This window comes from Semicossyphus pulcher, unplaced genomic scaffold (genome assembly GCF_022749685.1).
Source record: "Semicossyphus pulcher isolate SPU_LCO1_2020_fin unplaced genomic scaffold, fSemPul1.0.p SCAF_23, whole genome shotgun sequence".
In the NCBI taxonomy this organism is placed as follows: domain Eukaryota; kingdom Metazoa; phylum Chordata; class Actinopteri; order Labriformes; family Labridae; genus Semicossyphus; species Semicossyphus pulcher.
This window is the reverse complement of record NW_027211697.1, coordinates 5,248,723-5,276,174: the sequence shown is the minus strand read 5'-3', so window position 1 is coordinate 5,276,174 and position 27,452 is coordinate 5,248,723. Positions and strand designations below refer to the sequence as shown.

General features: G+C 42.2%; 1 protein-coding gene across 1 annotated transcript in view; it reads left to right on the top strand.

Annotated features, from left to right (window-relative positions):
• The window catches only part of smg1 (SMG1 nonsense mediated mRNA decay associated PI3K related kinase), a 112,064-nt gene that overhangs the window by 67,194 nt on the left and 17,418 nt on the right, over positions 1-27,452 (top strand). Inside the window, exons 39-56 of the mRNA XM_069674033.1 lie at positions 2,600-2,822; positions 3,043-3,289; positions 6,898-7,127; positions 7,296-7,541; positions 7,770-7,908; positions 8,205-8,314; positions 8,508-8,726; positions 10,634-10,827; positions 11,542-11,714; positions 15,777-16,056; positions 18,074-18,346; positions 18,592-18,826; positions 18,947-19,158; positions 19,317-19,467; positions 19,963-20,152; positions 21,808-22,085; positions 22,762-22,971; positions 23,360-23,497. Of these exons, the coding sequence (XP_069530134.1) occupies positions 2,600-2,822; positions 3,043-3,289; positions 6,898-7,127; positions 7,296-7,541; positions 7,770-7,908; positions 8,205-8,314; positions 8,508-8,726; positions 10,634-10,827; positions 11,542-11,714; positions 15,777-16,056; positions 18,074-18,346; positions 18,592-18,826; positions 18,947-19,158; positions 19,317-19,467; positions 19,963-20,152; positions 21,808-22,085; positions 22,762-22,971; positions 23,360-23,497 (3,748 nt within the window). The remainder of the gene's footprint in view (positions 1-2,599; positions 2,823-3,042; positions 3,290-6,897; positions 7,128-7,295; positions 7,542-7,769; positions 7,909-8,204; positions 8,315-8,507; positions 8,727-10,633; positions 10,828-11,541; positions 11,715-15,776; positions 16,057-18,073; positions 18,347-18,591; positions 18,827-18,946; positions 19,159-19,316; positions 19,468-19,962; positions 20,153-21,807; positions 22,086-22,761; positions 22,972-23,359; positions 23,498-27,452) is intronic.

Here is a 27,452-nt window from a genome sequence, read left to right as displayed (position 1 = left end):
CTCCTCTGATGCTGTTCTACAGCTCTGTGTTTATCAGTGAAATATATGAACTGCACAACAGACTAGAGTCTCTGTTAACAGTGACAGATCAGCTGATTAACACACAGATCCTTGTTATGAAACGTCTTTCTCCTAAACGTGCAGTGTTATTATAATCTATGATGATCTGCTCGCTCGCAGGTTACATCTCCACTCCTATCATTCACAGCATGTGGAGACAGTTTATAATTTATGAAGGTTATGCACGGAAATACAGACCGATCTCGACCTTATTGAGTCAGTTACAGAGCATGAGAAACACAGATCTGGTTTATACTCTCTACTCGTCTCCTAATGCCCATCTCCTAACTGCATGTTATTATAAACTTTAATGGACGGCCCGCGGGTTACAGCTCCTGTGGGTTACAGCTCCTGCTCATCTCATTCACAGCATGTGGAGACGTAGCGTATGCTTTATAGTAGCCTGTGCACAGAAATACGGGAGGGAATGCGACCCTGTTGAGTCAGGGACAGGGCATGAGAAACACACAGATCTGTGTCCTCGCAGAGCAGCATGATTATAAACTGCCTGTGGATCATATCTGTGACCCACGCAATCTCTCTCTTATCGGTTCAAGATCGTCTCATATTAAACACTTAAATGCAGTATCCTTACTGAATACATACAGACACATCATGTCTGTATTTATGTGGCCTGAGTGATCGGGTCTGAATACTTCCTCAATCCATCCTAGGAGAGTTCACACCTGTAGTTATAGTAGCTCCAGTCTTTTTGTGGAGACAACCAGACTGTCTTTGTGTTTCCCATGCTCCGTCTCTTACTCAATAAGGGGCGTGATTTGTCCTGTCTATTTGTGTACAGCCCACTGAAATTCATAAAGTACATGTCGACATGCTGTCAATAAGATAGACAGGAGATGCGACCCACTTGCTGTTGATCATAGTCATGATAATGAGTTTATATTTTTCACTGAAGCAACAGAACTGTAGAGGAACATTAGGCTTCATGATGAAACACATTTTTATATCAGATCATTACTTCAGTTTGTAGTCACCTGCTTTCTCTGTGCTTGAGCACATGAGCCCAGCTCTCCCCCTTTTTGTGCAGGGAGGCTGCATCACAGTTTCATTGAATCAACTGATGTTTTTAAGGTCTAATGTATGGCTGTGTGTTGAATTGCATATAGAGAGGGAAAGAGAGATTTGACAAGTGATCACAGGAGATTTGGAAAGGAACGTCAATACCAGGTGTGAACAGCTGTGCTTAATGGTGTCCAGTTTTGATTGTATCACATGGACACATGATGTTCAAGTTAATAGATTTAAGAAATAAAAAAAAAAACTCCAACCAAGTTAGCAAAAGGGGCTGCTTAATTTATTTTTTTTAACTTAAAAAATGTAATAATTTTTAAAGTATGTAATGATAAAGAATTATCTCTGGTTCACATGTTTGCGACAGATTACACCAAAAATTAATGTGCTCAGGTCAGATGAGCACATGAAGATAGAAAGAAAAAAATGACTAAATTAAATGAAAATGTGACACCTTTGTAGGTTCATGCTGCCCTCTAATGGAGTATCTGTTTTGACAACTTTGTTTGTACTGCAAGTCACAATTTGTGTTGAAGGTTAGCCCGGGGTCTTAAAGCTGGGGTATGTGATTAATGAGTTTGGATATTGTCTAAATTTGACAACACAAAATACTTCTTGTTTTGTTTTTCAAAATGATATCATGGTGTAGCTCAGTCCTTCATGAGGAACCTGATTGGAAGGGATCAGATGTTGCTTGAAGAGGCTGGAGGTTATCTGGATTATATTATATTATAGGACCCCTATATCAATACTATTATTACCATTATTTTTGGTGCCTAATACATGAGCTTAGGAGTTGCAAATAGATGAAAGTGCTGTCAGAGCTCATGCTGTCACCACTTCATTTGCATTTGTATTGTTACTTTTCAAGTGTAAAACTACAATACTAGAACAGCAGATACTAGAAAAATCTCTGACTCAGATGTATCCTTTATCAAGATCTATTTCCCTACTCATAGCTACATACTTTAAGAAACTTGTCTTTGGTTATGGATTTGATTTACACAATTTAATAATAACAATTTGATATTCTTAAACAATTAGAAAATTATTTTAAACAACAGACAGGGTTGGTTGGTTGACTGATTGACGCACATAGACAACTCAGTGTTGAATTAAGACTAAATAATAAAAAGTGCATCAAAGCATGATAAACTTCTTTGAAAGTACTAGATACCTTGACATTTTGGTATTACAGATATTTGTCTGCACTTACACTTATTTGAAAACACCATCAACTATGCATTAATGACAACAGATTTATGAATGCTTTGAAAGCTGCTTATACTGATGACAGTGATAAACCACTTATGTTTCAATAAGCTTGGGAAATAATATTATAATAATGCTATTTAAATTATTTGTCCATAGTAATCAAGTAGCAGCTTAAAGTGTTCATATTGGTCTTTACATGACAACATCTGGAAAAAGGAAACTGGAAACTAACAGTATTCTGTTTTTTTGTAACTTGTGACTATCAGAAAACGAAAACTGTGTTGTGCTGCAGGGATGAAAAAATTGCCATTATGCGTGAGAAGCACTCTGCCCTGATGCGTCCCGTGGTTTTTGCCCTGGATCACGTCTGCAGCATTACAGCTGCTCCAGCAGAGACGCCACATGAAACATGGTTCCAGCAGACCTATGGTGATGCCATCACAACTGCCCTGGAGAGACTGAGAAACCCCTCAAACCCCGCCAACCCCGCCAGCAGCTGGCTCCCCTTCAAGCAGGTGTGTCTGAAGTTTCTAGTGATTTAAATGCATTTAATCCATTAATGAAAATATAACTTCTGATCACAAAAAAGTGCATACAAGCAGACACACACACAGAGGGAACAATTTGCATAGATTGTAGTTTTCTATACTTTATATACATTTTCAATCATTGATATGAATTGAAAGCAATAAAAAAATGTTGGCAGCTTGACTAAATGTTTTGCGTGTTGGTCAGATCATGATGAGCCTGCAGCAGCGTGCTCAGAAGCGAGCCAGCTATCTGCTTCATCTGGATGAAATCAGCCCTCGCCTGGTTTCCATGACCACAACAGAGATGGCCCTGCCAGGTGAAGTGTCAGCATCAGATGCTGTCACCATACAGAGCGTAGGCAACACCATCACCATCCTGCCGACCAAGACCAAGCCAAAGAAGCTCTTCTTCCTGGGCTCAGATGGTCATAACTATCCATACCTTTTTAAAGGTATGACACCATACAGCATGAATATTGAGGGAATATTAATAAATGCTGCCATATAAAGAAAGAGAAAATGCTGTATATTTAAAATATGACACATTTATTGACAACGGCTGTTTTCTTAGTCTTAACTGCAATAAATTCTGAATATCTAAAGCAAAATTGTGACTAACGGTAAAAGACAGTGATTTTTTTTCCCCTTAAGATTGTTTATACTTTTGTGTTCAAGGGTCATGATAATGTAGCTATATCTTACTACAAGTCAACATTCACTTTTTATTCTGAAAGATGCTTTTCGGTCACCTCTCTGTTAGCTCTTCTAAAATGTGTGCACTCAATGTTTTACATACATATCCAAGTGAAAGCAACTTTGAGGAACTTAAATTTTGTGGGGATTTGGACTGCCCATGAAGCAAAGCCATCAATTTATCTCTTTGTTTTATTTATCTGTCCTGTACATGCATTAGCAGTATTCTCTAACCAAAAAATCCCCCTGCTGTCTTCTAACTGTCAAACATACTACTAACTGTAACTTTTCTTTGCAAAATGGAAACAAAGGCACTTAATGCATTATGCTGTAAGTGGTAAATGGTCAGTACTTACACCGATCAGCCAAAACATTATGACCACTGACAGGTAAAGTGAATAAGATTGGTTATTTCGCTACATTGGCACCTGGCAGTGGTTGGGATATGTTAAGCAGCAAAAATGGGCAAGTGTAAGGATGTGAGCGACTTTGACAAGGGCCAAATTGTGATGGTTAGACGACCGGATCGGAGCATCTCCTAAACTGCAGCTGTTGTTGGGGTTCCCGGTCTGTCGTAATGCGCGTGGGGAGTGAAGGCTGGCCTGTGTGGTCCAGTCCAAAAGAAGAGCTACTGTAGCTCAAATTGCTGACAAAGTTAATGCTGGTTCTGATAGAAACATGTCCAAACACACAGTGCATTGCAGTTCGTTGTGTATGAGGCTGCTTAGTAGCAGACCGGTCAGGGTGACCATGCTGACCCCTGTCCACCGACGAAAGCGTCTACAATGGGCCCCTGAGCATCAGAACGCGAGGCCTGGTCTGATGAATCGCGTGTTCTTTTACATGAAGGATGGCCAGGTGCATGTGTGTCACACCTGGGGATGACATGGCACCAGGATGCACTATGGGAAGAAGGCAGGCCAGCAGAGGCAGTGTGATGCGTTGGGCAATGTTCTGCTGGGAAACCTTGGGTCCTGCCATTCATGTGGATGTTGTTGGTATGTGGTACTGACATGTACCACATATCTAAACATTGTTGCAGACCAAGTATAACCCTTCATGGAAACAGTATTCCCTAATGGCAGTGGTGTCTTTAAGCAGGATGATGCACCTTGCCACACTGCAAAAATGGTTCAGGAATAGTTTGAGGAACACGACAACGAGTTCAAGGTGTTGGCCTCCAAATTCCTCAGATCTCAATCGAGCATCTGTGGGATGTGCTGGACAAACAAGTCTGATTTATGGAGGCCCCACCTCGCAACTTACAGGACTTAAAGGATCTGATGCTAATGTCTTGGTGCCAGTTACCTCAGCAGACCTTCAGAGGTCTAGCAGAGTCCATGCCTCGACGACTCAGGGCTATTTTGGCAGCAAAAGAGGGACCTACACAATATTAGGCGGGTGGTAATAATGTTATGGCTGATCAGTGTACATAGTGCTTTTCTAGTCTTCTGACCAACATATTCATCTTTTTACACATGTGCTGAAAGCATTTTGAGCCACAGCAACCCACACACAGCTGTTTCAGCAGACACCAACCTGTTGGCAGCTATTACGGGCATTAAAATAACTGTATAGAAATAGTCAATCTTCTAGCTGATGGTTTCAGATGCATAGCATTTATTTGTCTGTTTCATAACTAGTTAAAAGCTCCTAATGGTACGTGTAACATCATGGTAAAACTTGAGAGCCTGTAACCTATAATCCCAATGTGCTACACTGACCGTCCTCAAATTCATATGGATCTTCTTGCAAGCATCTTGGCCGCCTTCAGGCATTCGATGATGTCCTATATCCTGTAGTGACCCACAGCACCATTACACCAATTGGCTATTTTTTTATTTTATCAGTATTATAATTTGTTTATTATTGTAGCTTCTCATGATTTAATGAATTATTTTTATTGGTCAGTGTAATGTTTTCTCTGAATGAGACTTTAACATCAGATAATGTTGACCCATCCGGTCGAGGCAGATGGCTGTTCAACATGAGCCTGGTTCTGCTCAAGGTGTCTGCCTGTTAAAAGGAAGCTTTTCCTTTTCCCTGTTGCCAAATGCTAAATACTGCTCATGGTGTATTCATGTTGGGTCTCTTTCTAAATAATATAAAAAAAACTGTACACTCACACCTATTTTGTTTTTTTAAACTGTCTTGACATAATGTTGGTTATGATTTGGCGCTATATAAATAACATTTTGATTGATTGATTGATCATATAGTTGCCCTTGGAGAAATAATAGTGTACGAGTATAAAACAACATTGTGTAAAACCGAAAACACTTCATCAGAGAACAAACTGCACACTGCAGGTAGGCTACCCACAGATGTGGCCTATGACCAGTTCAAAGTTTATAACAGAGCAGTGAGGATACATTCAGCTGACAAGAAGATATGATCTAATAATTACTCGAAAATATCTCATTCATTTCTTTGTTAGATAGGAGTACAGAAGTGCATTGCATTCACCAGAGACTTACTTAAAATTATCTGATATTTCTTACCTAAACACTGGCAGCCGGGGATTTTTCCACCATCTCTAGCTGATATATGCTGCATTCACAGACGTGTGTGGAAGAGAAAAACGCCAAATCTTAAAGTTTGGCTGCTGAATTTCACAAACTGACATAGTTTATTGCTCTTATACTGTTACCTGTGCTTAGTGCAGTATTGAGCAGCTTGCTATATGGAAATTTGTTACCTTATAGCAATAGAATGCTACTTACTTTGCAACATTCCACAACCCTCTCATCTGAGGCCACGTCCCACACACCAGATTTGGGCTAAAAGTCCAAACTGTGGGAGAAAAAAAAAAAGATTTGAAACCATTAAAAGTGTTTGAATCTGAAAACAAAAAATCTGCATGTGGAAAAAATAAGACCTTGAATATCAAACGATACATGAGTGAAAAATAATTTTACTTGAAAGAATTCCTGAAGTTATATTGAAATTGAATAATGTTTTGAATTCATTGTTCAAGTTAAAAATGGAACCTGGCCTTTTGGGAAAATGTCGTGGTTTTAGTTGAGTTTAGGTAGCCTACAATTTTTGTGTGTTCTGATGGTTTAAGGTGTATTATGAGGATGTCTCCACCATCTATGCACAAAATTAATTTTGTGTTATCAATTAATTGCTTATATTTTTCAAGTAGCCTACTGAGATGTCTCTATCATCAGAAGAACACAATCTTTATCCCACTCAAACACACACACACACACACAATCATACAGAGCATGCAGAGTTTACATTGTTTTGCAGTGGAATCTAAATTTAGTTATTGTGAAATGTACAAACAGCAAATTGCAGCTCATCTGTTAAACTGTTTTTCTACAGTAAAAAGTACTGATTGCATTTTGTCTTTCTTTTTCAGGTTTGGAGGATTTGCATTTGGATGAGCGCATCATGCAGTTTTTGTCGATTGTCAACACTATGTTCACCAAGATCAACCGGCAGGAGCAGCCGCGCTTCCATGCTCGACACTACTCTGTCACCCCCCTTGGAACTCGATCAGGACTCATCCAGTGGGTGGACGGAGCTACGCCGCTCTTTGGCCTGTACAAGCGCTGGCAGCAGAGGGAGGCTGTGCTGCAGGCTCAGAAGGTAGTGTTGTATGTAGATGTATACTAGATAAATATAACGGTAATTTGTGTCATCAGTACTCTACCAGGACTTTTTACAGCCACTTTTACTGTTGCAACCAAACATTTTGGACCATTTTATTGTGTTTTGTTTTTGTGAAATTGACGTGCCTTTTTTTCTCCTGACCAGGCCCAAGACTCATTCCAACAGCAGCCAGTGCCTCCTGTACCCCGCCCAAGTGAGCTCTATTACAGTCACATCGGGCCAGCTCTAAAGGCAGTGGGGCTCAGTCTAGATGTGACACGACGAGACTGGCCTCTTAGCGTCATGAAGGAGGTGCTGAAAGAGTTGATGGAGGCTACGCCTTCCAACCTGCTGGCCAAGGAGCTTTGGTGTTCCTGCACCACATCCAGTGAGTGGTGGAGGGTAACTCAGGTAACTATGGTTGTCATTTTGAAAAGGAAAAGATGAGTAATGTCATTAAAACATTTTCCTTAACTTTGGTTTTTAAAGATGACAATATCTTTCCATTTTTATTTTTCATTTGGTGTCAACAGTGGAATAAGATATAAATAAATGTAGTCATTGATCAAAGTCAAAGACTTCAGAAGCTTCTACTTTTAACTAAATGTCAGTTTATATTCCCTTTCTTTATTGCTAAAGTCCTATGCAAGATCCACTGCCGTCATGTCCATGGTGGGATATATCATCGGTCTTGGTGACCGTCACCTAGACAATGTGTTGATTGACATGACCACTGGAGAGGTTGTGCACATTGACTACAATGTATGCTTTGAAAAAGGTAAGCTGGTTGTATTGACCGTGTGTTGCGTCAGAATCATAATAAAGACATTTAATGTAAAACTTAGACTTTGCCTTGTCTTATAAGCTGATATCTTAATTGTTTCTATTAATTATGTGCTGAGTAAAATGATTTGTAAATCATGTCATAAAAGATCTCTTGATCCTACTGTTGCCCATAAGAGAGGGGGGGGGGGAGAAATGGTAGGCATGACAAATCAATGATTTTTATCTTTTTTTTGTTTTTGTTTGGTTAAATAGTAAATATAATAGGTATGTTTTTCTCCTTCCCCCTAGGAAAAAGCCTGCGAGTGCCAGAGAAGGTCCCATTTAGGATGACCCACAACATTGAGACTGCTCTGGGAGTTACTGGGGTGGAGGGCATCTTCAGGCTGTCCTGTGAACAGGTACATTTTATATAGCAATCACTTTGCCCCCATTATATTCACACTCAAACCATTTGTATACCTACCTGGTTATATCGTTACCCTTAGGCCATTGGTGCAGCACCTAATCTTGATCAAATAAATATATTTGCTGTATCTTGCAGGTAGTTGCTGTTCTACTGAATAGGCGCTGAAGTCAGATGTGTCATTTCAGGTGGTTCAAATGATGCGACGGGGCAGAGAGACCCTACTGACCTTGCTGGAGGCCTTCGTCTATGATCCCCTGGTAGACTGGACTGCTGGGGGAGAGGTGGGCTTTGCTGGTGCAGTGTATGGAGGAGGTGGCCAACAAGCTGATAGTAAGCAGAGCAAGAGGGAGATGGAGAGAGATATCACTCGCTCTCTCTTCTCCTCCAGGGTGGCTGAGATTAAGGTAAGGTCATGACAGGAGGTTCTGGAGCATCTAACTTTGTTTAGGCAAGGCGAGTTTATTTATATAGCGCATTTCAGCACCAAGACAATTCAAAGTGCTTTACACAAGACAATTAAAGCAAAGAAACACACTATAAAACAAGACATTCAAAAGCAAATTGAAGATTATAAACAGATATGATATTGATATATTCTTGAGGTGACAATAGGCTGACTTTGTAATTGTTTTAATGTGGCTTTGAAAATTCAGTCCATGACCACACAAAGATTGGCTTGGTCTGTGGTTTTCAACACCAATGACTGAAGCTGCGTGCTTACTTTTAATTGCTTCTCCTTGGCTCAACAAGTGCCTCGGTTTTGTCCTTGTTTAACTGAAGAAAATTACGTCACATCCACTCATTGATTTGTTCACTGCATGTAACTAGTGATTGTATGGGGCCATGGTCCCCTGGTGACATTGTGATGTAGATCTGTGTTTAAGTCCTGCTAATTTCACTAAAGTTTCTGAGAAATATTTTAGTTTTTTTTTCTAATTGTTTAAAAAGGGTTAAGAGCAGGGCTTGACATTAACACCCGCCAAATGCGCGTAGAATTGGGCAGTGGCGGGTAAGTCACACTCAATTGTTTTTTCCGTCAGTAAGGAGACTGCTTTAAATGTTTTAATACGGGACGATCCCGAACTGACGCGAGGGAGGGGCAGTGAAGTTTAGAGAGAGATGATCCAGAGTGTGGTCTATGAGCAGTTTATTAGAATTTCTGCCCCTGACTCAATAGAGTCGCGATTTGTCCCTGTATTTCTGTAATTAAGCTTAAGCATAAACTACATCCACAAGCTGTGAATGAAATGAACCGGAGGTGATCCATGCGTAGTTTATCAGTTATCATGCCGGGGAGGAGACAGACGTTAGGAGAGGAGCTGATATGACACAGATCTGTCTTTCTACCTGGCTCAATAACGTCACGATCTGTCCTTATTTCCACGCACAGGTAGCCTACTATAAAGTATAAACTCTCCATATGCTGTCATATGTCCATATGCTGTGTAGATCATGTATTTCGCTGATAAACACAGAGCTGTAGACACGTCATCACTTCAGTTCTGAGCGCCTACGCAGCAGCTCTCCCCCTCTCTGTGCTGCGAGTCTGCACCACAGTTTTTTGTATTTTATGATGTTTTATTAAGGTTAATGAGGGTCCATGTTCATTTGCATACAGAGCGCGACATAAGCACTACCTGCACACAATACCGCCTTGCGTTTGCTCGCCAGTGACCACACAAGAAGCCCCTGTGAAGAATCATAATGTGGCCACACATTACAGTGTAACAAAGCCCAGAGAGAAGACAACACAGAAAAGAAACTTGATGAAACAGAAAATGAAGAGGAGACAAAGAAAAAGAAAAGACCAAAAGGCCAGGTCGAGACTGGCTGGGATATGATCAAGCAAAGAAAATAATGTAGCTGTGCTGACTGTAGGACGTATGGCTGTGACAAGGTGAAGAAAATAAAATTGTGGCTAGTGAAAATGTTGAGTGGCTAGTAAATTTGGAAAACCACTAGCCACGGTGGCTGGTGAGCAAAAAAGTTCATGTCAAGCCCTGGTTAAGAGATTGAATCAGTCTGTCTGGAATAACATTCAGGAGTTCACAATGAATGCTCACTTTTTTCAGGAGCATTAGTTGAGTCCAGATTAGAGCAATGTTATGATTAAAGCCTTGGAATGAAACTTTCACCTACTTGAACAACAGGGAACCCAATATTTTACTGCACGTATACACTACCAGTCAAAAGTTTGGACACACTTTCCCATTCACTTGTATGAGAAAATGGGTCCAAACTTTTGACTGGTAGTGTATATTGGAATAGAAACGCATGGGAGGATTTTGAATCTATTTTGTGGACTGTGCAGGTGAACTGGTTTAAGAATCGTGATGATATGCTGGCAGTGCTGCCACAAGTGGAAGAGGCTGTGGAGGAGTACTTGGTCCTGCAGGAGCTGCTCTGCCAGGGGGAGAAACTACAAGCTAAGCTACAGGAAGAGATGTGCTTTCTGGAGGGGGCAGAGAACCATCCTGACCATCTCATCCTCACTCTGGAGCAAAGGTCTGAGACGGCACAACACAAACTGGTTAATGAAGACAAATTGTTAAAAATACCTCCTCAATTTATTAACTTCAATAATAGTCATCATGAAGTGCTAAATAAACTTAAAAAGTAATGATTCTGAGGGGAATTCAGGCATCCAATAGCTTACAAGATACATGACATGGCAAATCTGTCACATGTAACACTGCCTGCTACCCCCCACCCCCCACCCCCACCCCACCGGCTTTTTTGTTAAACCTGTAAAAAAAATTAAGGCAAATATTTGAAGAAGCTACATATGGTGGAGGTAGTGCAATTCAAAAGGTATGAGAAGAGTTAGTGTAAACAGTACAGTGCACATGTAAATGACTTAACTAAGTTAATGCTAGTGTCACAGAGAAAGAGCTTGTTATGAAATCAAGAGTTGTCTTTATGAATCTATGTGCAATGGGATAATTTGTCCCAAGCATTGCAATCTGTAAACAGACACTTTGCTTGAATTCCATTGTAGAATTTGCAAATATGTTAAGCTAAAAGATGCATTTTTACAATTTTTATTTAAAATGCCTGTCACCAATTATTTTGTTGGAAACATCTTGAAAATGTTTTGAGATGGTGATCCCCATTTTTTGAGTTCCATATTTTCTCTCTATACAGCAAGGAGCCAGACATATGGCTCGTTTAAGCTGTATAGCTACATGAAAACGCATTATTTGTGCCTTTTTTTCACAGGTACTCTGAACACACCCAGCTTCAGTCCCGGCAACTGACTGTGCAGGAGGCAGTTGAGAGCAAGCTGACTGACCTTGACCAATGGATCTCCCAGTATCAGGCGGCCTTCTCCAACCTGGAGGCCACCCAGCTGGCTAGTCTGCTACAGGACATTAGCAGCTCTATAGATCTTGGTTAGTCCCACTTGAAATTAAGCAAAACAATTCATGTGCTATAATTTTTCACCATCAGTGTTGCCTAAATTATAAAAGAATGTGCAAAGATTCTTTATAATATTGAAAGGAAAGTCTTCGGGATGAGAGGACAGACCCTTTCCAGCCACACTTATTTGGGGCGGCTGTGGCTAAGTGGTAGAGCCGGTCCTCTTTCAATCGGAAGGATGGAGGTTCCATCCCCAGCTCCCTCAGGCTACATGTCGAAGTCTCTTTGGGCAAGACACTGAACCCCAAATTGCTCCCGGTGGCATAGCCAAAGGGTATGAATGTGATAACCGATTGACAGTTGAGCACTTTACGTAGCAGCCTCTGCCATTAGTGTATGAATGTATGTGTGAATGTGATATGTAGTGTAAAAGCAGCTTTGAGTGGTCGCAAAGACTAGCGCTATATAAGTACAGTCCATTTACCATTTACCATAAATGAATTAAAGGAGCAATTCTCTCCTGGAAAAAGCCGCTGTCAGTCAAGCTGGTGTTCTCTGTAATCAATAGAAGCAATAATATTTGAAATTGGCACCATAGCTGTGGAGAAAGTTGTACAAACAGCTCGTGGTTTTGCCCATTCTACATTTCTACAACACCCAGCATGCATTGCACCCCTCCCTCTGAAAGGAGCGGCCGAGTGAGAGAGACCGGTGGATCGTCTAAGAAGTATTCGGGTCTGCAGCCTACACTTCAAACCTGACGATTTTGATCGAGACATGACGTCACGGGGATGGCGTCTTAGATTGAGGAAGTGTAGTTTAGCAAGCTCCCTGGCCTCCGCCAGATGATGAGGTTTTCCAGGGCCCATGGCAGAAGCGAATAGTATCCTCCAAAGACACAGGACAAAATTGCATCACTACCATAATGGCATGATAGGACTGAGGTTGAAAACGGGCCCTGTAAGAGTTAACAGGTGCCACCTCAAGTGTGGCTGTATCCGTGTAAATGGCTTTTCCTAGTTTCTCACATGCTCTTACAGATCTCATGGGCTTTACATTTGGCTCATTGAGCCATCAAGCAGAGTTCACAGCCAAGCTCCATAGGTTTTCATCCTTTGATATATATAAAGTCTATCTATCCATCCATTTTGTCCTTGAATTTTTATCTTGCTGTAGTTTTGCCATTTGTAACACAATAAAAAAAAAAATCTGCCAAATGTGTTGAACGCAGGAAGTCGCTGTCCATGTGCCAAGCTCTGTTACCATGCTTTAGACATATCAAGCCATGTTACTGGACAAGCGTGGGTCACTGATGCACCCAACAGTGCACTGGCAACTCTTTTTGGCCTTTGCAATTATTTGAAATGACTGTTAAATACGTAACAGGATACTATTCACCAACACCTGCGCTGCTTAGAACCATATGTTACATGCACTCCCCCTGCTGGCTGTTGGTTTTAATGTTTGTACTCACCCTGTTATCCCTTTCAGGTGTTGATGATCCACCTGATTTGGAGGAGAGACCATAAAAGGGGGGGGCGGGAACAACAGTAGAGTCTCTTCTGATGGCTTCACAGCAGCAGCAGGAGTAGCTGACCTGTTGATTTTATTTAGGCTATTCATTTTTTGTATTTATGATTACTCATCATCTGATTGCAAATTCATTATTTTGTAAACCTACTTAAATCCACCTGCCTGCAGGTGCACCTGGCTCTTTAAGGGAATGAGAGTTGACATCAGAATCAGGTTTATTGCCAAGTAGGTTTTCACATACAAGGAATTTGATTTAATATTTAGGTGCAGAACAATATACACAGAGGTTTTAAAACAGTTTCTTAAAAAAAGTTTCAAATTCATGTTATGCCCAAAACACACCTATGAATAACCAAGGGACTGAAGCCAACCTCCTTGCGCATTGCGTCTCACTTTGAGCCCAGATTATGCACCACTTCATTAGCAAAAGTGGGTTGATCACACCCTAAACTACTTAACACTATACGCCTCAGACTGTTCGGCTTAGATCGGGTAAATAGCTAATAAATTATGCACATTCGCCACCAACTGGACAGGGGCTTCAATGATATGGTGGCTCGTCCTCAGGGTTCTAATCTGTCAAAATTGATGGACAGCCTTCACATTTTTCCGTCATTGCTAAAGAAAATTCGTCAAAGACTGAAAATATTGAGTTAACCGGTTAACATAACCCCAGTCCAAAACTACTTCCAGTTCAGTTGAGGAGCGTGGAAATATCACTAAGGAGACTCCGGATGTGCCCACAGTCTCCCAAGTACAACCCTCCGGTACACACAAATGCTCTTGTGTTGCCTTGGGTTCTAGCCCCCAGATATGGTGCATTACACATCTCTCAGGGGAACCACAGCAAGTATTTGTAAACTACCAGCGCCCCATTATTTCAAGTAGTTGATTTTTGCAATCATTATTCTGTAAAATTTAGAAGAGAGGGAATGTTGCTTCATTCCGGCACACTAGAGAACGGCAACGCTTCCCTTACAGTGTTGCAGGTAATTCAAATATCAATCAATCAATCAAATTTTATTTTTATAGCGCCAAATCATAACCAGGGTTATCTCGAGACACTTTACAGAAAGAGGAGGTCTAGACTGACTCTTTGTTAAGTTATTTAGAGAGGGTTAGGGTTAGAGAGGCCCAACTTGAATCCACAATGAGTAGCACTTAGCAATTCGGCACATTGGCAAGGAAAAACTTCCTTTTAACAGGCAGAAACCTCGAGCAGAACCAGACTCATGTTGAACAGCCATCTGCCTCGACTGGATGGGCCGAAAATGGGATAGAAGGAGATGCAGGATAGAGACAGGCAGAGAGAGAAACAACAACATATGTTCTTGTTACAACAACAACATATGTCCTTGTTACATGAACAACAACAGACACATACTTATGGTTACAATGCCAATAATAGTGGTAGACTAGGGTGAAGATTAGCAAAATAAATAAATAAATAAATTAGCGAGAGAAGCAGAGTAATGATAAAGGCTGAGGTAATTGTAATTGTAACAGTTGAAGTCAACAGGTCTACTATTAGCATTAGCAGCAACAATAACGATTTATCTCTGTCAATGGTGTGTATCAGGGCTTCATGATATTGGAAAAACATTGCAAGTCTTTCCTTTCTGCGAAATACTATATATAGTGATATGAAAAAGGGTCGGAAATTATACCAGATAAACGCAGTGTCTGTTCAATCTTTAGTCGACAAAAATACATAATGAACAATTCTACTTCTATTATTTGGGACTTTTCTCCTACTATAAACCACACTTTGCATCAAGCAACAAAAAAGTAGCATCATGACGTGTAGTTAGTCTGGCTTGCTTGCTGCGGGGGAGTGTTCATTTGACCTTTTTTCAAGGGACTGACCTCTTTGAGAGAGTGGAGGTTTCCTAAGGTGATGGCTCTGATATGGAATTGTGTCAGCAAGTTAAAAGTGGACCCATTTGCCTCTAAAACAAATCCCCACTGCCCCTGTCTTTTCCATAACGCACCAATAGACCTACTTAAGCTGCTGTTCTAAAAGCTTGTAAGTGGTCCTGATATCATTCAGATGTCTTTGTTTCTTATTTTAGACAGCCCCTTATCACCAGAGCTCCCCTGGCTTTTTGTCCTGAAACATCCTTTACACAAAAAGTTCTCACTCTTTCTTTGTTCTCCCCAGCCACACCCCCTGCACACCTGTGTCTACCTGGCTGACACAGGTCACCTGACTAGGCTGCCTGTAAACTAAACAAGGCATCACCATAAAACATGGGTGACAGGGACAGAGACAAGAAAATGGTTTTAAACTTTCAAGGATTTATTAATGATAAAACCACCGTTCTTTTAGTTACTGCAATATTAATTCAGCCAATAGCAGTTTGCCATTAGAAGCAAGCAATTTGGGAGGTGTGTCTCAGATAAACTTCTTTGCAAAGAACTGTGAGCCCAGAGTCACACAACAGTAACATCACCATAGCAGCCTTTAATTGCATTCTGGAACAACCAGCTGATTGAGATTAGCTAATTCATGCAATTTAATGTGTGTTACATCTTTTATCTTGATTGTCCTTTATTTCCAGGCCCTCCAAGCTATGTGCCAGCTACAGCTTTCCTGCAGAATGCTGGCCAGGCCCACCTGATAAGCCAGTGTGAGAGCCTGGAGGCAGAGGTGAGCTCTTTGCTGCAGCAGCGCCGTGGGGCCCTGCGAGGTTGCCTGGAGCAGTTGCACAGCTATGCTACAGTGGCTTTGCTGTACCCACGGGCTACCCTGCTGCTCCATCGCACCCACCAGTGGAAGGCCTGGCTGGAGGAACTACTGAGAGACATGACAGTTGAGCACTGCCAGCACATCTATAGACAGTAAGAAACTGAAGCAAGCTATTATTATATTCAAACACACAGCCTTCTAAACTCCAACTGAAGCCATCGAACTGGTACATTTTGCATCCTTGGGAACCTTTACACTTAAGACAACTTCTTCTACTCCAGCGGTTCCCAAACTTTTTCTGCAGGGCCCCCCTTTGGTAGATGAAAATATTTGCAGTCGCCCCCACCCCATATAATTTAATACATAATTAAACCTTGAGGACTTGGACTTGGACTCGGTTATAGGTAATGGGGACTCGACACAGGCTTGACTCGTACTCTTTGGTGACTTGGACTCAACTTGGACTTGAACATTGGGGACTCGAGACTCGACTCGGACTCGAGGTTTGGCGACTCGACTACAACACTGACCCACACAGTCAGAGCCGTCCATCACTGCATGGCTTGGTTCAATGTAAAATGGCAAAGGCAGCATATCGTATCGTAACGAAGCTTCACCGTTATACGGCTGGTATAACGGTGAAGCTTCGTTACGCCATTATGGCAGAACAGCAATGTAAAAAGGGCTAGTGACACTATTAGTCACATAGAGGTGACTACAAGGTGACCCTCACTCCCTAGTGAGATCTCGTGAGTATCCCCACATCTGCCTGGTGTCTCTTACCCAGGGTAATTGCAAAAAGAGAGTGCAGCCCCTTTGTAGGAATTTGGTTCAAAAGCCACAGCTATGCCTAGAGCTGAGCCCAACTAAATCTAGTTGACACTTCTGCACCTCCACCAACCGCCCTGGTTCCTTCCCTGCCAGATAGGTGGCATACCATGTCTGTAGGTCTGCAATGCAAGGGATTAGAATGTTTCAGCCATACCTTTGCCTGTCACCTAGCTTACCAGCCAAAATTTTAAGATTGTGATAGTACTATTACAACTTAGTTCTATGTTAACATGTCTTTCTTATTTTGTATTTCCTGCACTTAACTTTAAGTTTCTGACTGCCAGGGCTTTAAAGCTCTCCACTGAAAACTTTCCTTGCTAGTGCTCTAGTGACAAGGGCAAAGCAAAAAGGGCAGAGAAGTAAAGAGGCACTGTTTCTATGCAGCCATTGTGTGGGTTAAGTTCAAAATGTCTTTAAGAGTAGATATGGGTGAAAACATTTTGGCTCATCCAGATATGTTGGATAGAATTCTTTGACCTGGAGTTCTCCATTTCTTTTAATTGCTGAAATGCAATTTTCTGTAACTGTTATAACTGGAAGCTAACTTTAAACTACAACAAGGAAGAAGCTGTTTCTTTGTAACAAAGCATATGTTTCGAGAAACAGCTACTCAGATAAACCACACTATGAATGCCTTCAACACTTTAACAGAATGATTATGGCATGTTTGTTAAAATTTTGTAATACATTAGTATTGTCACACACAGCCGTGTTAAACTCGATCCTGATTAGTCAATAACGGCATTCTGGGGTCTGATTTTTCTAATCACATACTCTGGAGGACTAGCTCTTATCATATCAATCCCCAGAAAGAAGTGTAGTAATTTAACATTGGAAAGTTTGCTGTGGGGGAAAAAAAGTAAAAGTGATGAAAACGTGGGAGAAAAAGCAAGAAAAAGACTAGCTGTAGGCTAAGATAAATCGAAAAAATTCAAGATGGAACATGAAGTAAACACTAAACAGTATGGGTTATGACAGTTATCATAGAAAAGATCAAAAGACTGCCAGTGACAATACAGAAAACTTTAATCCGCAGTGATTCATGCTGTCCTATTCACCTTGTCTCGTTTGAATATAGGTTATAACAGCTAAGTTGGTTCATTTTAAAGGCTACAGATTTCGAACTGTACAGTCTAACTGACTATACTTTTTACAGTAAGAGGTATAATAACTTTTAAAACTAATATTTTGTGTTTTGGAGTGTAATAAGCAGGATAATGTGTAGTGAGCTGATGCTTTAACAAAGGAACCATTCCGCTATAACAACCTGCTCACTATGCATTGTCCCTTACTCATTTAATTATGGCAGTTCAGCTTTTTATCCTTCTCCCTTTGCAGATATGAGTTGCTATTTGCTCCTCAGCCTCCTGTAGCCTCATGCCAGTTCCTGTCCGGTGTCGAGGTGACTTTGCAGCATCAGCTGGCTGACATCAATGAGCATGTGATGCAACAGACAGAGCGACTGAAGGCTGACAGCACTAATGTAGCAGCCTGTGAGGAGCAGCTGCAAGAGATTGAGCACTGTATTACAGTGTTCCTTCAGGAGAATGCAGAGCCAGGCTCCCTCAGCATGGCATGCATCATCACCTCTGCCCTCTGCACACTCTGCAGGTTTAACACTTTCATTTCCACGTTTTTACTGTGCTGTTTGTACACTCAGACTAATGAAAATTGAGTTAGTGGATTAATATCTGTAAGTGGCTACATGGTTAAAATTATTTTTTGCTAAAAACAGCTGTATTTCTGGAATCTTCAAATACTACAAAAACATGAAATATGTTAATGAGAAAGTCATTGACAAAGCTTGACATTACAGGAGAATGGAAGGTCATATTTTTTTTCTTTTTTTTGTCCAGGCGGAACTTAGTAATGGAGGGAGCGGCAGCTAGTGCTGGAGAGCAGCTGGTAGACCTGACATCTCGGGATGGGACATGGTTCCTGGAGGAGCTCTGCAGTTTGAGTGGAAATGTCAGTGCCTTAGCAACACTGCTTCAACGCTGCCCACTCCTGGTCCATGATCTGGAGCTGCCTGCTCCCTCAGCCACAATCCAGGCTGTATACCTGGCCAATGCTGTGTACACCTGCTTGCAGGTAGGTGCATCCCACAAACACTGTGAAATAATGAAAAAATCAACCAACTAGACGCACCCTTTTCTGTGGAAGAAAGCCACTAAATATCTGAAACATGTGCATTTCTCTTGTTCAATGTAGGAACTGAACACCAACTTCCGTCAGATCATCTTCCCAGAGGCTCTGCGCTGTATGATTAAAGGAGAGCCAACCCTGGAGTCCATGTTAGCAGAGCTGGAGCAACTGGTGGAGCAGAGCTCTGATGGTCTCGGCCTCCAGGGTTTGGCCAACAGTCTTCAGGCCACCACAGGCCTTGACCCTGACGATCACCCCCACTGCCTCCACATAACCAGGTAAGTTGTTCTGTAGTTGTGCATAGAATTGTAGTCATCATGAACTTAATCAAAGATATCTTAGAATTAGCTAGTTGCAATTTTTGGCATTGATTACCTGCAAATTCTTAAAATTTAAAGGATGGTGATGTATGAAAAACTTGCCTTTTTGTGCTCAGGATGCTGCGTGCTCAGTACTCTGAGCTGATCCAGCCTCGCAGCATGGATGGACAGGACACTCCAAAGATGTCTGCAGGTCAAATGTTGTTGGTGGCCTTTGATGGCATGTTCACCCAACTAGAGACTGCCTTTGGGCAGCTCACAGAGAAGGTAGCGCGCACGTTTTGCTTCAGATGCAATACATGTAGTAATACCCTGTAAATTACATTACAGACTTGTTCCCTGTGGTAGTCTTTTATTTGATTTTTTTATTTACATTTCTGGTGCTTTTTTATTATTTGATTTTATAAATTTCTTGCATCCAATGATTTATGCATTAGCTCACATCCGAATATGTGCGAAAACAGCCAGCTATTGGTCTGCATGAGGCTTGCAGCCTGCAGGTCCCTTGATACCCTCAGCATGTGAAACAGATGCTTCATATTGTCATTTCACAGCTGTTGGTAGCCAAATATCAGAAACCTGTTTTTATTCATACAACAAAACTTTCAAGAAACTCTCAAATACAATTGACAAAGTGGATTGAGGGTTGAGCAGTTGTGGCAAAATATACTGCTGGTGCAGGGTGTTTGCACTCTTTTTGTCTTTTATGATAACAACATTAAAAGTCAACTCTTCTCATTTAATACTCCTCATTGTCCTCAGCTGAGTTCTCTGGAGATGCCATCAGGCTGGAGCAAGGTAGATGTTCTGAGGGAGGCCCGGGCTACACAGCTTCACATCTTTGACTGCCTGAATCAGCGGCAGTTGATGGAAGAGGTATTCTTTCTCAAGAGACTGCAAACCATCAGGGAATTCTTCAGACTGTGCTCTTCCTTTACTCAGTCCCTGTCTGGTAAGAGCTCTTATCTGCTGCATACATAGCTTGGGAATTGGGATTAAACAATGACATCTTTCGTATAACACATAACAAAACCTACCCACAATGATTGGCTGATCACAAGTAACCCTTAGCCCTTTTAGTTGAACTTTGTAAAGTGCTGAGCAGCAGTAAGGGGAAGTGTTTTGGAAGTGCCAGGCTCTGCAGCAAAAAAATAAATCTCAAACATAGCGGTATAAGTATAAATGACATTATTTTTACCAGTTATAACAAAATTACCCATTAGTTTGTTAAATGCCATTTTAAGCTACCAGTATGGTATTTTTACCACCACCATATTAGTTTCCTGGCACCGAAAGTTACCGCATTTGGAGTAGAGGCTGGTGCTGGAATGCAGGGAGTGACTGACAAACAGCAAATTATCAGAGCTATACAATCTAGGCCATTAGCTTATTTGTTAGCTAGCAAACTAGCCAGTTAACTATCATGTTTTCCACAGTTTCTATTTGTAGTGGTTGCTGACTGCCATATTAGACTAAAGAAGCTAAGAGGGCTTGTGGAAGGTAGACAACTCGCTATTCACTCGTCAACGTCTCCGTAAAGAGAGCAAGCTACGAGTAAACAATAGGAACCAGCTAACCCGTCTACTCTGCGGGGGAAGCCAACACCAATATTGACTCCTATGCACAAGCTGCCACACATAAATCATTGTATGAGGTTCAATGACTGTAATTAGCTGAGTTAACACCTAGCGAATAGAAGCACCCTCATTTTCCTGTGGCCAATTGTATGGAAATAGCGCAGCATGCCATATAATTTGTCCCATGTATGGATGAAAACATCCCCAAATTTCACCAACAACATAAAAATTGTAAACATGGCTGTGAGGTTCCTTACTGGATGTTACATCTAGCAGACAGCTAGCAGCACACATATGTCACTTAAAGCAACCATGCCCCTAATAACATAAAACTTTTACCCTTTCTATGATTTTAAAGGTTAAGTTATGTACCCTGGACTTTTTTACACAAACAACCTGGCAGCTACCGAGCCCTGATATACTGTATGTTCTCTTAATCAGAACATATTTCCCTGCTCTCCTGCCCTCTTACTCCGAGTTGATCGAGTTGCAGCAGCTCTACATGATAATTTGGAGAGATCAGACAATACAGGCAAATATTCCCAGATGTCGCCGCCTGCGGATCGTGACTACACAAGCAGGAGGGCCCCCCTCATAGGTAGAGCCACATTGCCAGTTGAGTTTAAAACATTTTATGTGTTATGTGAATATAAGTAACGTAAAACTGCTGGGGATGATAACATCCCTGGCAGTGGACTGAGCTGTCAGCATTCCAGATAATCTCCATCATGAAACTGCAGTCTGGGCATGTGTGCCAAACTCTACAATAAGATACAGACTCCAGACACTTCCAATTCTTTCAGGCAAACAATTCTAAGTTGCACTACCATAAAATTATACTACAGTGCAGAAATAATATTTTTGTTTTCTGTGTGGAATAAACAACAATTGTATAATGTTAAATTGATGAACCTGTATCTGTGCTTTTATGAATTACAATTATGGTCGTATTTATGGTCAGTGTTAGAGTGTTGGATAGTTTTTCATTCAGACAAGGTTGACAATTGTGTGGTACATCTCTGATGTTCAGGTACCTGTCCACCAACTGAGGACCTGTTGCCTATAAATGGACCAGTTGGTTTGGGAAAGCCACTCTACAGGCGTCCCAGTACAGGGTCAGGTGTGACAGTGGCCAGTGAGGAACAGATGACCCGCCCCATCAAGGCCTTCACAGCTGAGTTTGTTCGGCAGATGCTCATGGGTCTGCCCAGCCAAGCCCTTGGTCTGTCTCTCTGCAGCACCCTGTCTGCCCTTAGTCTGGATGTTGTTGCCCAGGTAGAGGCAAAAGACTTTGGTGCAGAAGGCAAGGTAGTACAGTTGCATCTTTGTGTAATCATTTGTATTTGTAAGTTTTAATTTGTATCTTCTTGTGCCAGTCAAATTTTTGGTGGCCAATCAGCGATAAGGCTATATTTTGCTATATCACTTGTAACGGTTCTTATTCAGTGGATCATTTTGAGATTGGTTAGATATGCTATGTCAATTGTTTTTTTTGTTTGTTTTTTTAATGTTAGACAATTCATTTGGCATATTGAAAGGCTGTCAGCAAAATGTATATGTGTTAACTACGAGAATGTTTTCCTGGCAGTTAAAGAAATAAGTTTTATAAGAGAGTAAGAGAATACATTTTTTTCCTGACTTACAATTTCCTGCACTATTGAATTGAAAATTTTGCCATTATGCTGCCTAAAGGATGTATGCTATTTCAACTTATATGTCAGAGATAAGGACATATCGGCAGGGATTCGGAATGTCGATCACTGAAATAATGAACCCTTCCACTGAAATCTGATCCTGGAAACATGTTCCTCAAATGTTCCTCAGGGCGCCATTTATCTCTTTCTTTGAGCTTTCTTTCAATTACCTGGGTTTTTTCTTTTCACTGCCCTTCAATGTGTATCCTCTCCACTAAGCTCACTCAATCCCAGAAAATTTAGAACAAGTTTCAAAGTAAAGTTCATAAACCCATCTCTTGTCGCTGAAGGTGTCTCTGGATGAGCTTTGTAAAAAGGCAGTGGATCAATGCCTGGCATCCGGCCGGGTCTCCCAGCTGCTGCTTAACAGAGCCACAGTGCTGGCTTCCTCCTACGACACAGCGTGGAAGAAAGTTGACCTGCTGAGAAGGATGGACGCAAACCTGGAGGCTGCCAAGACCAGCCTGCAGAGGAGCCAGCTGCACATTGCCATGTTTCAGGTACAGTCAGCTGTCTGGATGGATCTGATAAGATGTGTTAATTTCTTATTCAATGATTTAGATGTAAATCCCAGGTCTTTACCAACACTAAAAATATTGCTTGCTTTATGTAGACTTGGTGTACTGACTTTATTAAAAGTATAATTTTTATATCTGTTGACATGGGCTTTTGTACAGAATAACCATGTGAAGCCTAAGCTTTTTAAATTATTTGTCAATTTGTAACTTATGTATTGTTTTACTAAATGCGTGTCACATTTGTGAGCTACACATGAAAGTTGGGTTATAATTGATCTCAGCCTTGTAAAAAAGTTAAAAACCAAAGAATGAATGCTTTCAGTGTGGGATCTTTCAGGTATAACAATTATTTTTTTGTGTCCACATCCAGTGGCAGCATGAGGATGTTCTGGGCCCAAGTAGTCAGCCGTTAAGTGTTAGCATTCCTCCTCGCTCCGTAATCCTTGGTAATATGAAGAAGAAGCTGTATAAGCTGAGTCAGGATGAAGGAGCCATAGTTGCCATTCAGGTCAGTATCATCCAACCTTCCTGTGCTGTTCAATTATCAATACGTTTTTGGACTGTTCAGGAAAATGTCATTTTTGATCATATACTTTATTTGGGCATTTTGTTGTAGTTGTAACTAATTAAAAGGTTACTTAAATTTGTAAACAATATAAGTTATGCAGGCCAAGTGTTACAGGGCTGATTGAGCTAGTTTTGAGGGCTCAATAATTTCCTGTCAAGCTTTTGACCTCGTAGAGCACTATGGAGCTTCTTTTTCTATAAGTAGGTTGGCATTTCTTGTCATCATGATTACTTGTGTGAATGCAAGAGATGGAGTATACATTCCTGCTAATGTTTTGGCATGTCATTATAACATTACAAACATGCAACAATGTGCTATCAAAGGTATGGAAGAAGACTGAAAGCTAGTAAACATGGATGTAAACGATGCTTGATTTGAAATACTCCAGAAACTGGCTTTGCAAATTTTAAATTGAGGAGACAATGTTTTCATCACATTTGTTTGACCTCAGTGTTAATGTTTTGCCTAGTTACACTTACTTATGTAAATACAACTTTTTTATAAAGAAAACGAAATGTTATGACTATAACTTCTGTTTCCTGAAGGAGAGGAACAAGATACAACACATATAGTATGGGATATCACGCCCTCGCGTGGCTGACTGAAGACTCTCTTCACGCCTTTAGGCAGATGATCTGTGATGACGTGTGTGAGGCCTTGCCCGCACATATAAACATCTGTCATCACAGTCATCCCTCAGTTTGAGAGCCACTCTTCACCGAGCCCAGCTGAGCGGCGGGGCAACCTCGTTCCTCTCAGGGAACAGACGTTATAGTTATAACATTTCGTTCCCTTTCAGTCGATTCACATGGTACAACGCATATAGTATGGGACCTATATTCACGCCCTATGAAGCAGCTATCAAACAAGAGTCAAACCTTCAGCATTCTAGTGCATCAAAGACCCAGCAAAAAGGACAGATTGCGCCACCGAAGGGGCTGTCACATCCAAACTGTAAAACCGAACAAAAGTGTGCGGTGATGACCAACTGGCTGCAGCACAGATATCACTCACAGATACTTCTTTGAATAAAGCCCAAGACGTTGCCATGCCCCTATAATGTAATCTTAGAGCCATCTGAAGTGAACTGGGTACAAGAGGGATGTACATATAAAGCATAAAGGTCACCCATCCGCTTCGCAGAGGTCAAAGCCAGAAGTAGTGCAGTCTTGTATGAAAGACATTTCATATCAGCAGACTCAACGGTTTCAAATGGGGGACCACAAAGAGCCAAAAATCCCATGAGGGGATGCTGGATTTAACCACGGGCCTCAGCCGGCGGACTTCCTTAAAGGAAGCCTGGCGTGACCCCATCGAAACCAACATGACAGGCAGATGTGGCCGCCAAATAAACCTTAATTGTGGAAAAGGAAAGACCCTTATCCAACAGCTCCTGAAGGAATGTCAAAACATCCACAATAGAGCACTGATATGGAAGCGTGTTTCGGTCCTGACACCACTGCTTGAACGCCCGCCATTTATAAGCATAAAGGCCTCTAGTGGATAATGCCCTAGCACTTTGGATCGTTGCCACCACACTTGGGGGGCAGACCCTTAACTATTAAATTGGACGTCACAATGTATACATGCACAGATTAATTACCTCCCCCCCCTGCTTGGGCCCTGCTGGCGCACTCTCTCCAGAACTGGTAGTATCATTTCCACTGGGGGAAAAGCATACAGGAGTGTGTTTGGCCATAGATGCGCTAGCACATCCATTCCCAGGGGTGCGTTGTGGTCCATCATGGAAAAGAACAGTAGGCAGTGGGTATTTGTCCCTGAGGCAAAGAGGTCCACTTCTGCCCTGCCGAAACGATTCTATATTTGAGCGACCACCTTTGGGTGCAATCTCCACACTCTCACAAGAGGCCCCCCCCGGAGAGAAGGTCTGCCAGAGAGTGAGACAAGTTTATCAGGGGAAGCGACCGGGTCCCCCCCTGTTTATTTATCTAAGAAACCACCGTCATATTGTAGCTCCAGGTGGTTGATGTTAAGCATCTGTGGACACCACCACATACCCAGGGATCGGGGAGCCCTGTTGTAGTATACCAGGTTCCCTCCAAGGGAGCAGAGCCGACATGCAAGACGGGGGTATCGTCAGTCTCCTCTGGAGATGACGGGCGTGCACAGCCCGTGAGATCGGGACCAGCGTTGAATCACTCGCATCTTTAAGAGCCCGAGTGGCACAATCATAGATGTCATCATACCTAACAGCTGTAAAATCATCTGAAAACGTAGTTTGCGTCCCCACTGAAACTGAGCGAGACAGCGGTGAAACGCAGCTATTTTGTGAATTCCAATGCCTCTCCCGGAGCTGAGATAACGCCGCCTCAACACATTTTGTAAAGGTGCGGTGTGCGAGTGACAGGCCGAACGGCAGCACCAGGTATTTGTAATCTGTGCCCTCTGTACTTTTGATGCTGTTGTAAATACTATTGTTTTGTTTGTGTTTCTGGTGTGCACATGTGATAAATAATAATCAGTGAAAAAAAATAATCAAAAAAAATCTGTGCCCTCGGAAGAATCTGCCTGTGCCCCGGGTGTATCGTCACATGAAAGTAAGCGTTGATTGTTGTAAACCAATCCCCCAGGCTGATCGCGTTCAATAGCTGTCTTAGTGTTAACATTTTGAACTTGTAAGTTCGCAGGTATTTGCGCGCACTCGCAGACGGCTTGGATTTCACGTCACGTCTGGGGATGATGCTGCGCAGAGCCTCTGTCTGCTTCTTCCTCGGCTCAAATTTTGCCTGGATAGCATGGAGTCCAAATAAGCCCTTAGCAGATACTGGCTCATCCAAGTAAACGGCCCTGTCTCTGTCCTGAACGTCGGAGAGGGTCATCCACAGATGCCTCTGTGCCACGGCTTGATGTGGTTGCAGCATGGTGACTGAGCTAAGCGCCGAGCGGTGCCATCTTGCACTCTGTAAATCTTTTCCAGCTGAGATGCTGAAAGTCTGCAGTGTTTGGATGGGAGGGTTACACACCATGGTTGTGGGACGGGGCCAGATAAGCTGCCATTGACGGCTCCATCGGCAGAGAATTAAGCAGATCAGCTTCATCAGCTCCCTCCAGATCCATATACTGTCCAAAGCCGGGCACAGTAGTTTGTTCCATGTCGAAGTCAACTCTGAAACAAAGTCGGGAAACATGGGCAGGCAACTTTTGACCGTTATCTGTTCGAGAGGAAGGGAAAAACTGTTACGGTTTCTGAGCCGGCTGGTGGAATGGCCCCCCGACCTCTAACTTCTCCACAGCACGGTGGAAAAGAGAGGAGAAAGACGTGTCATCCTGGCCAACCGACGCAGCAGGCGGTATACTGACCCGACGAAAAAGCCTCATTTTCATCCTCTGATAACCCGTGCACATCCAAGCCGATGTCCAGCACGTCATCATAATCTTGAGGAGCTAGCGCTCTCGGCGGGCTCTGGCTCAAACTCGGCTAACCCCTCAATATATTCCATGTGGTCAGCCCAGTTACCAGCGGGGACCTCGACCAACAGCTCCTAACCGTCGGACTCAGACGAAGCTGGGTCTCTCGACACAGAGAGGAGGAGGTCTTGTTGTGTGGCAGTAGCCTTTCCCAGCACTTTCTCCACGAATGTGACCCGCCTCTCCAGGGTTGAGTGCCGGAGCTGGCGACAAAGCGCACAGGACATGGGCTCCGTCAACGCTCTCCTGGCGTGGACAATCCCCACACAGACGGGACATGCATCGTGCTGGTCCTTATCGTGCAGAGAGAGGACTGGGGCGGACAGAAGACTTCTTCCTTGCGAAAAAACTGACTAAAAATGTGCGCGTAAGAACTGAGGAATGACTGTGATGACAGATGTTTATATGTGCGGGCGGACCTCACACACGTCATCACAGATCATCTGCCTAAAGGCGTGAATATAGG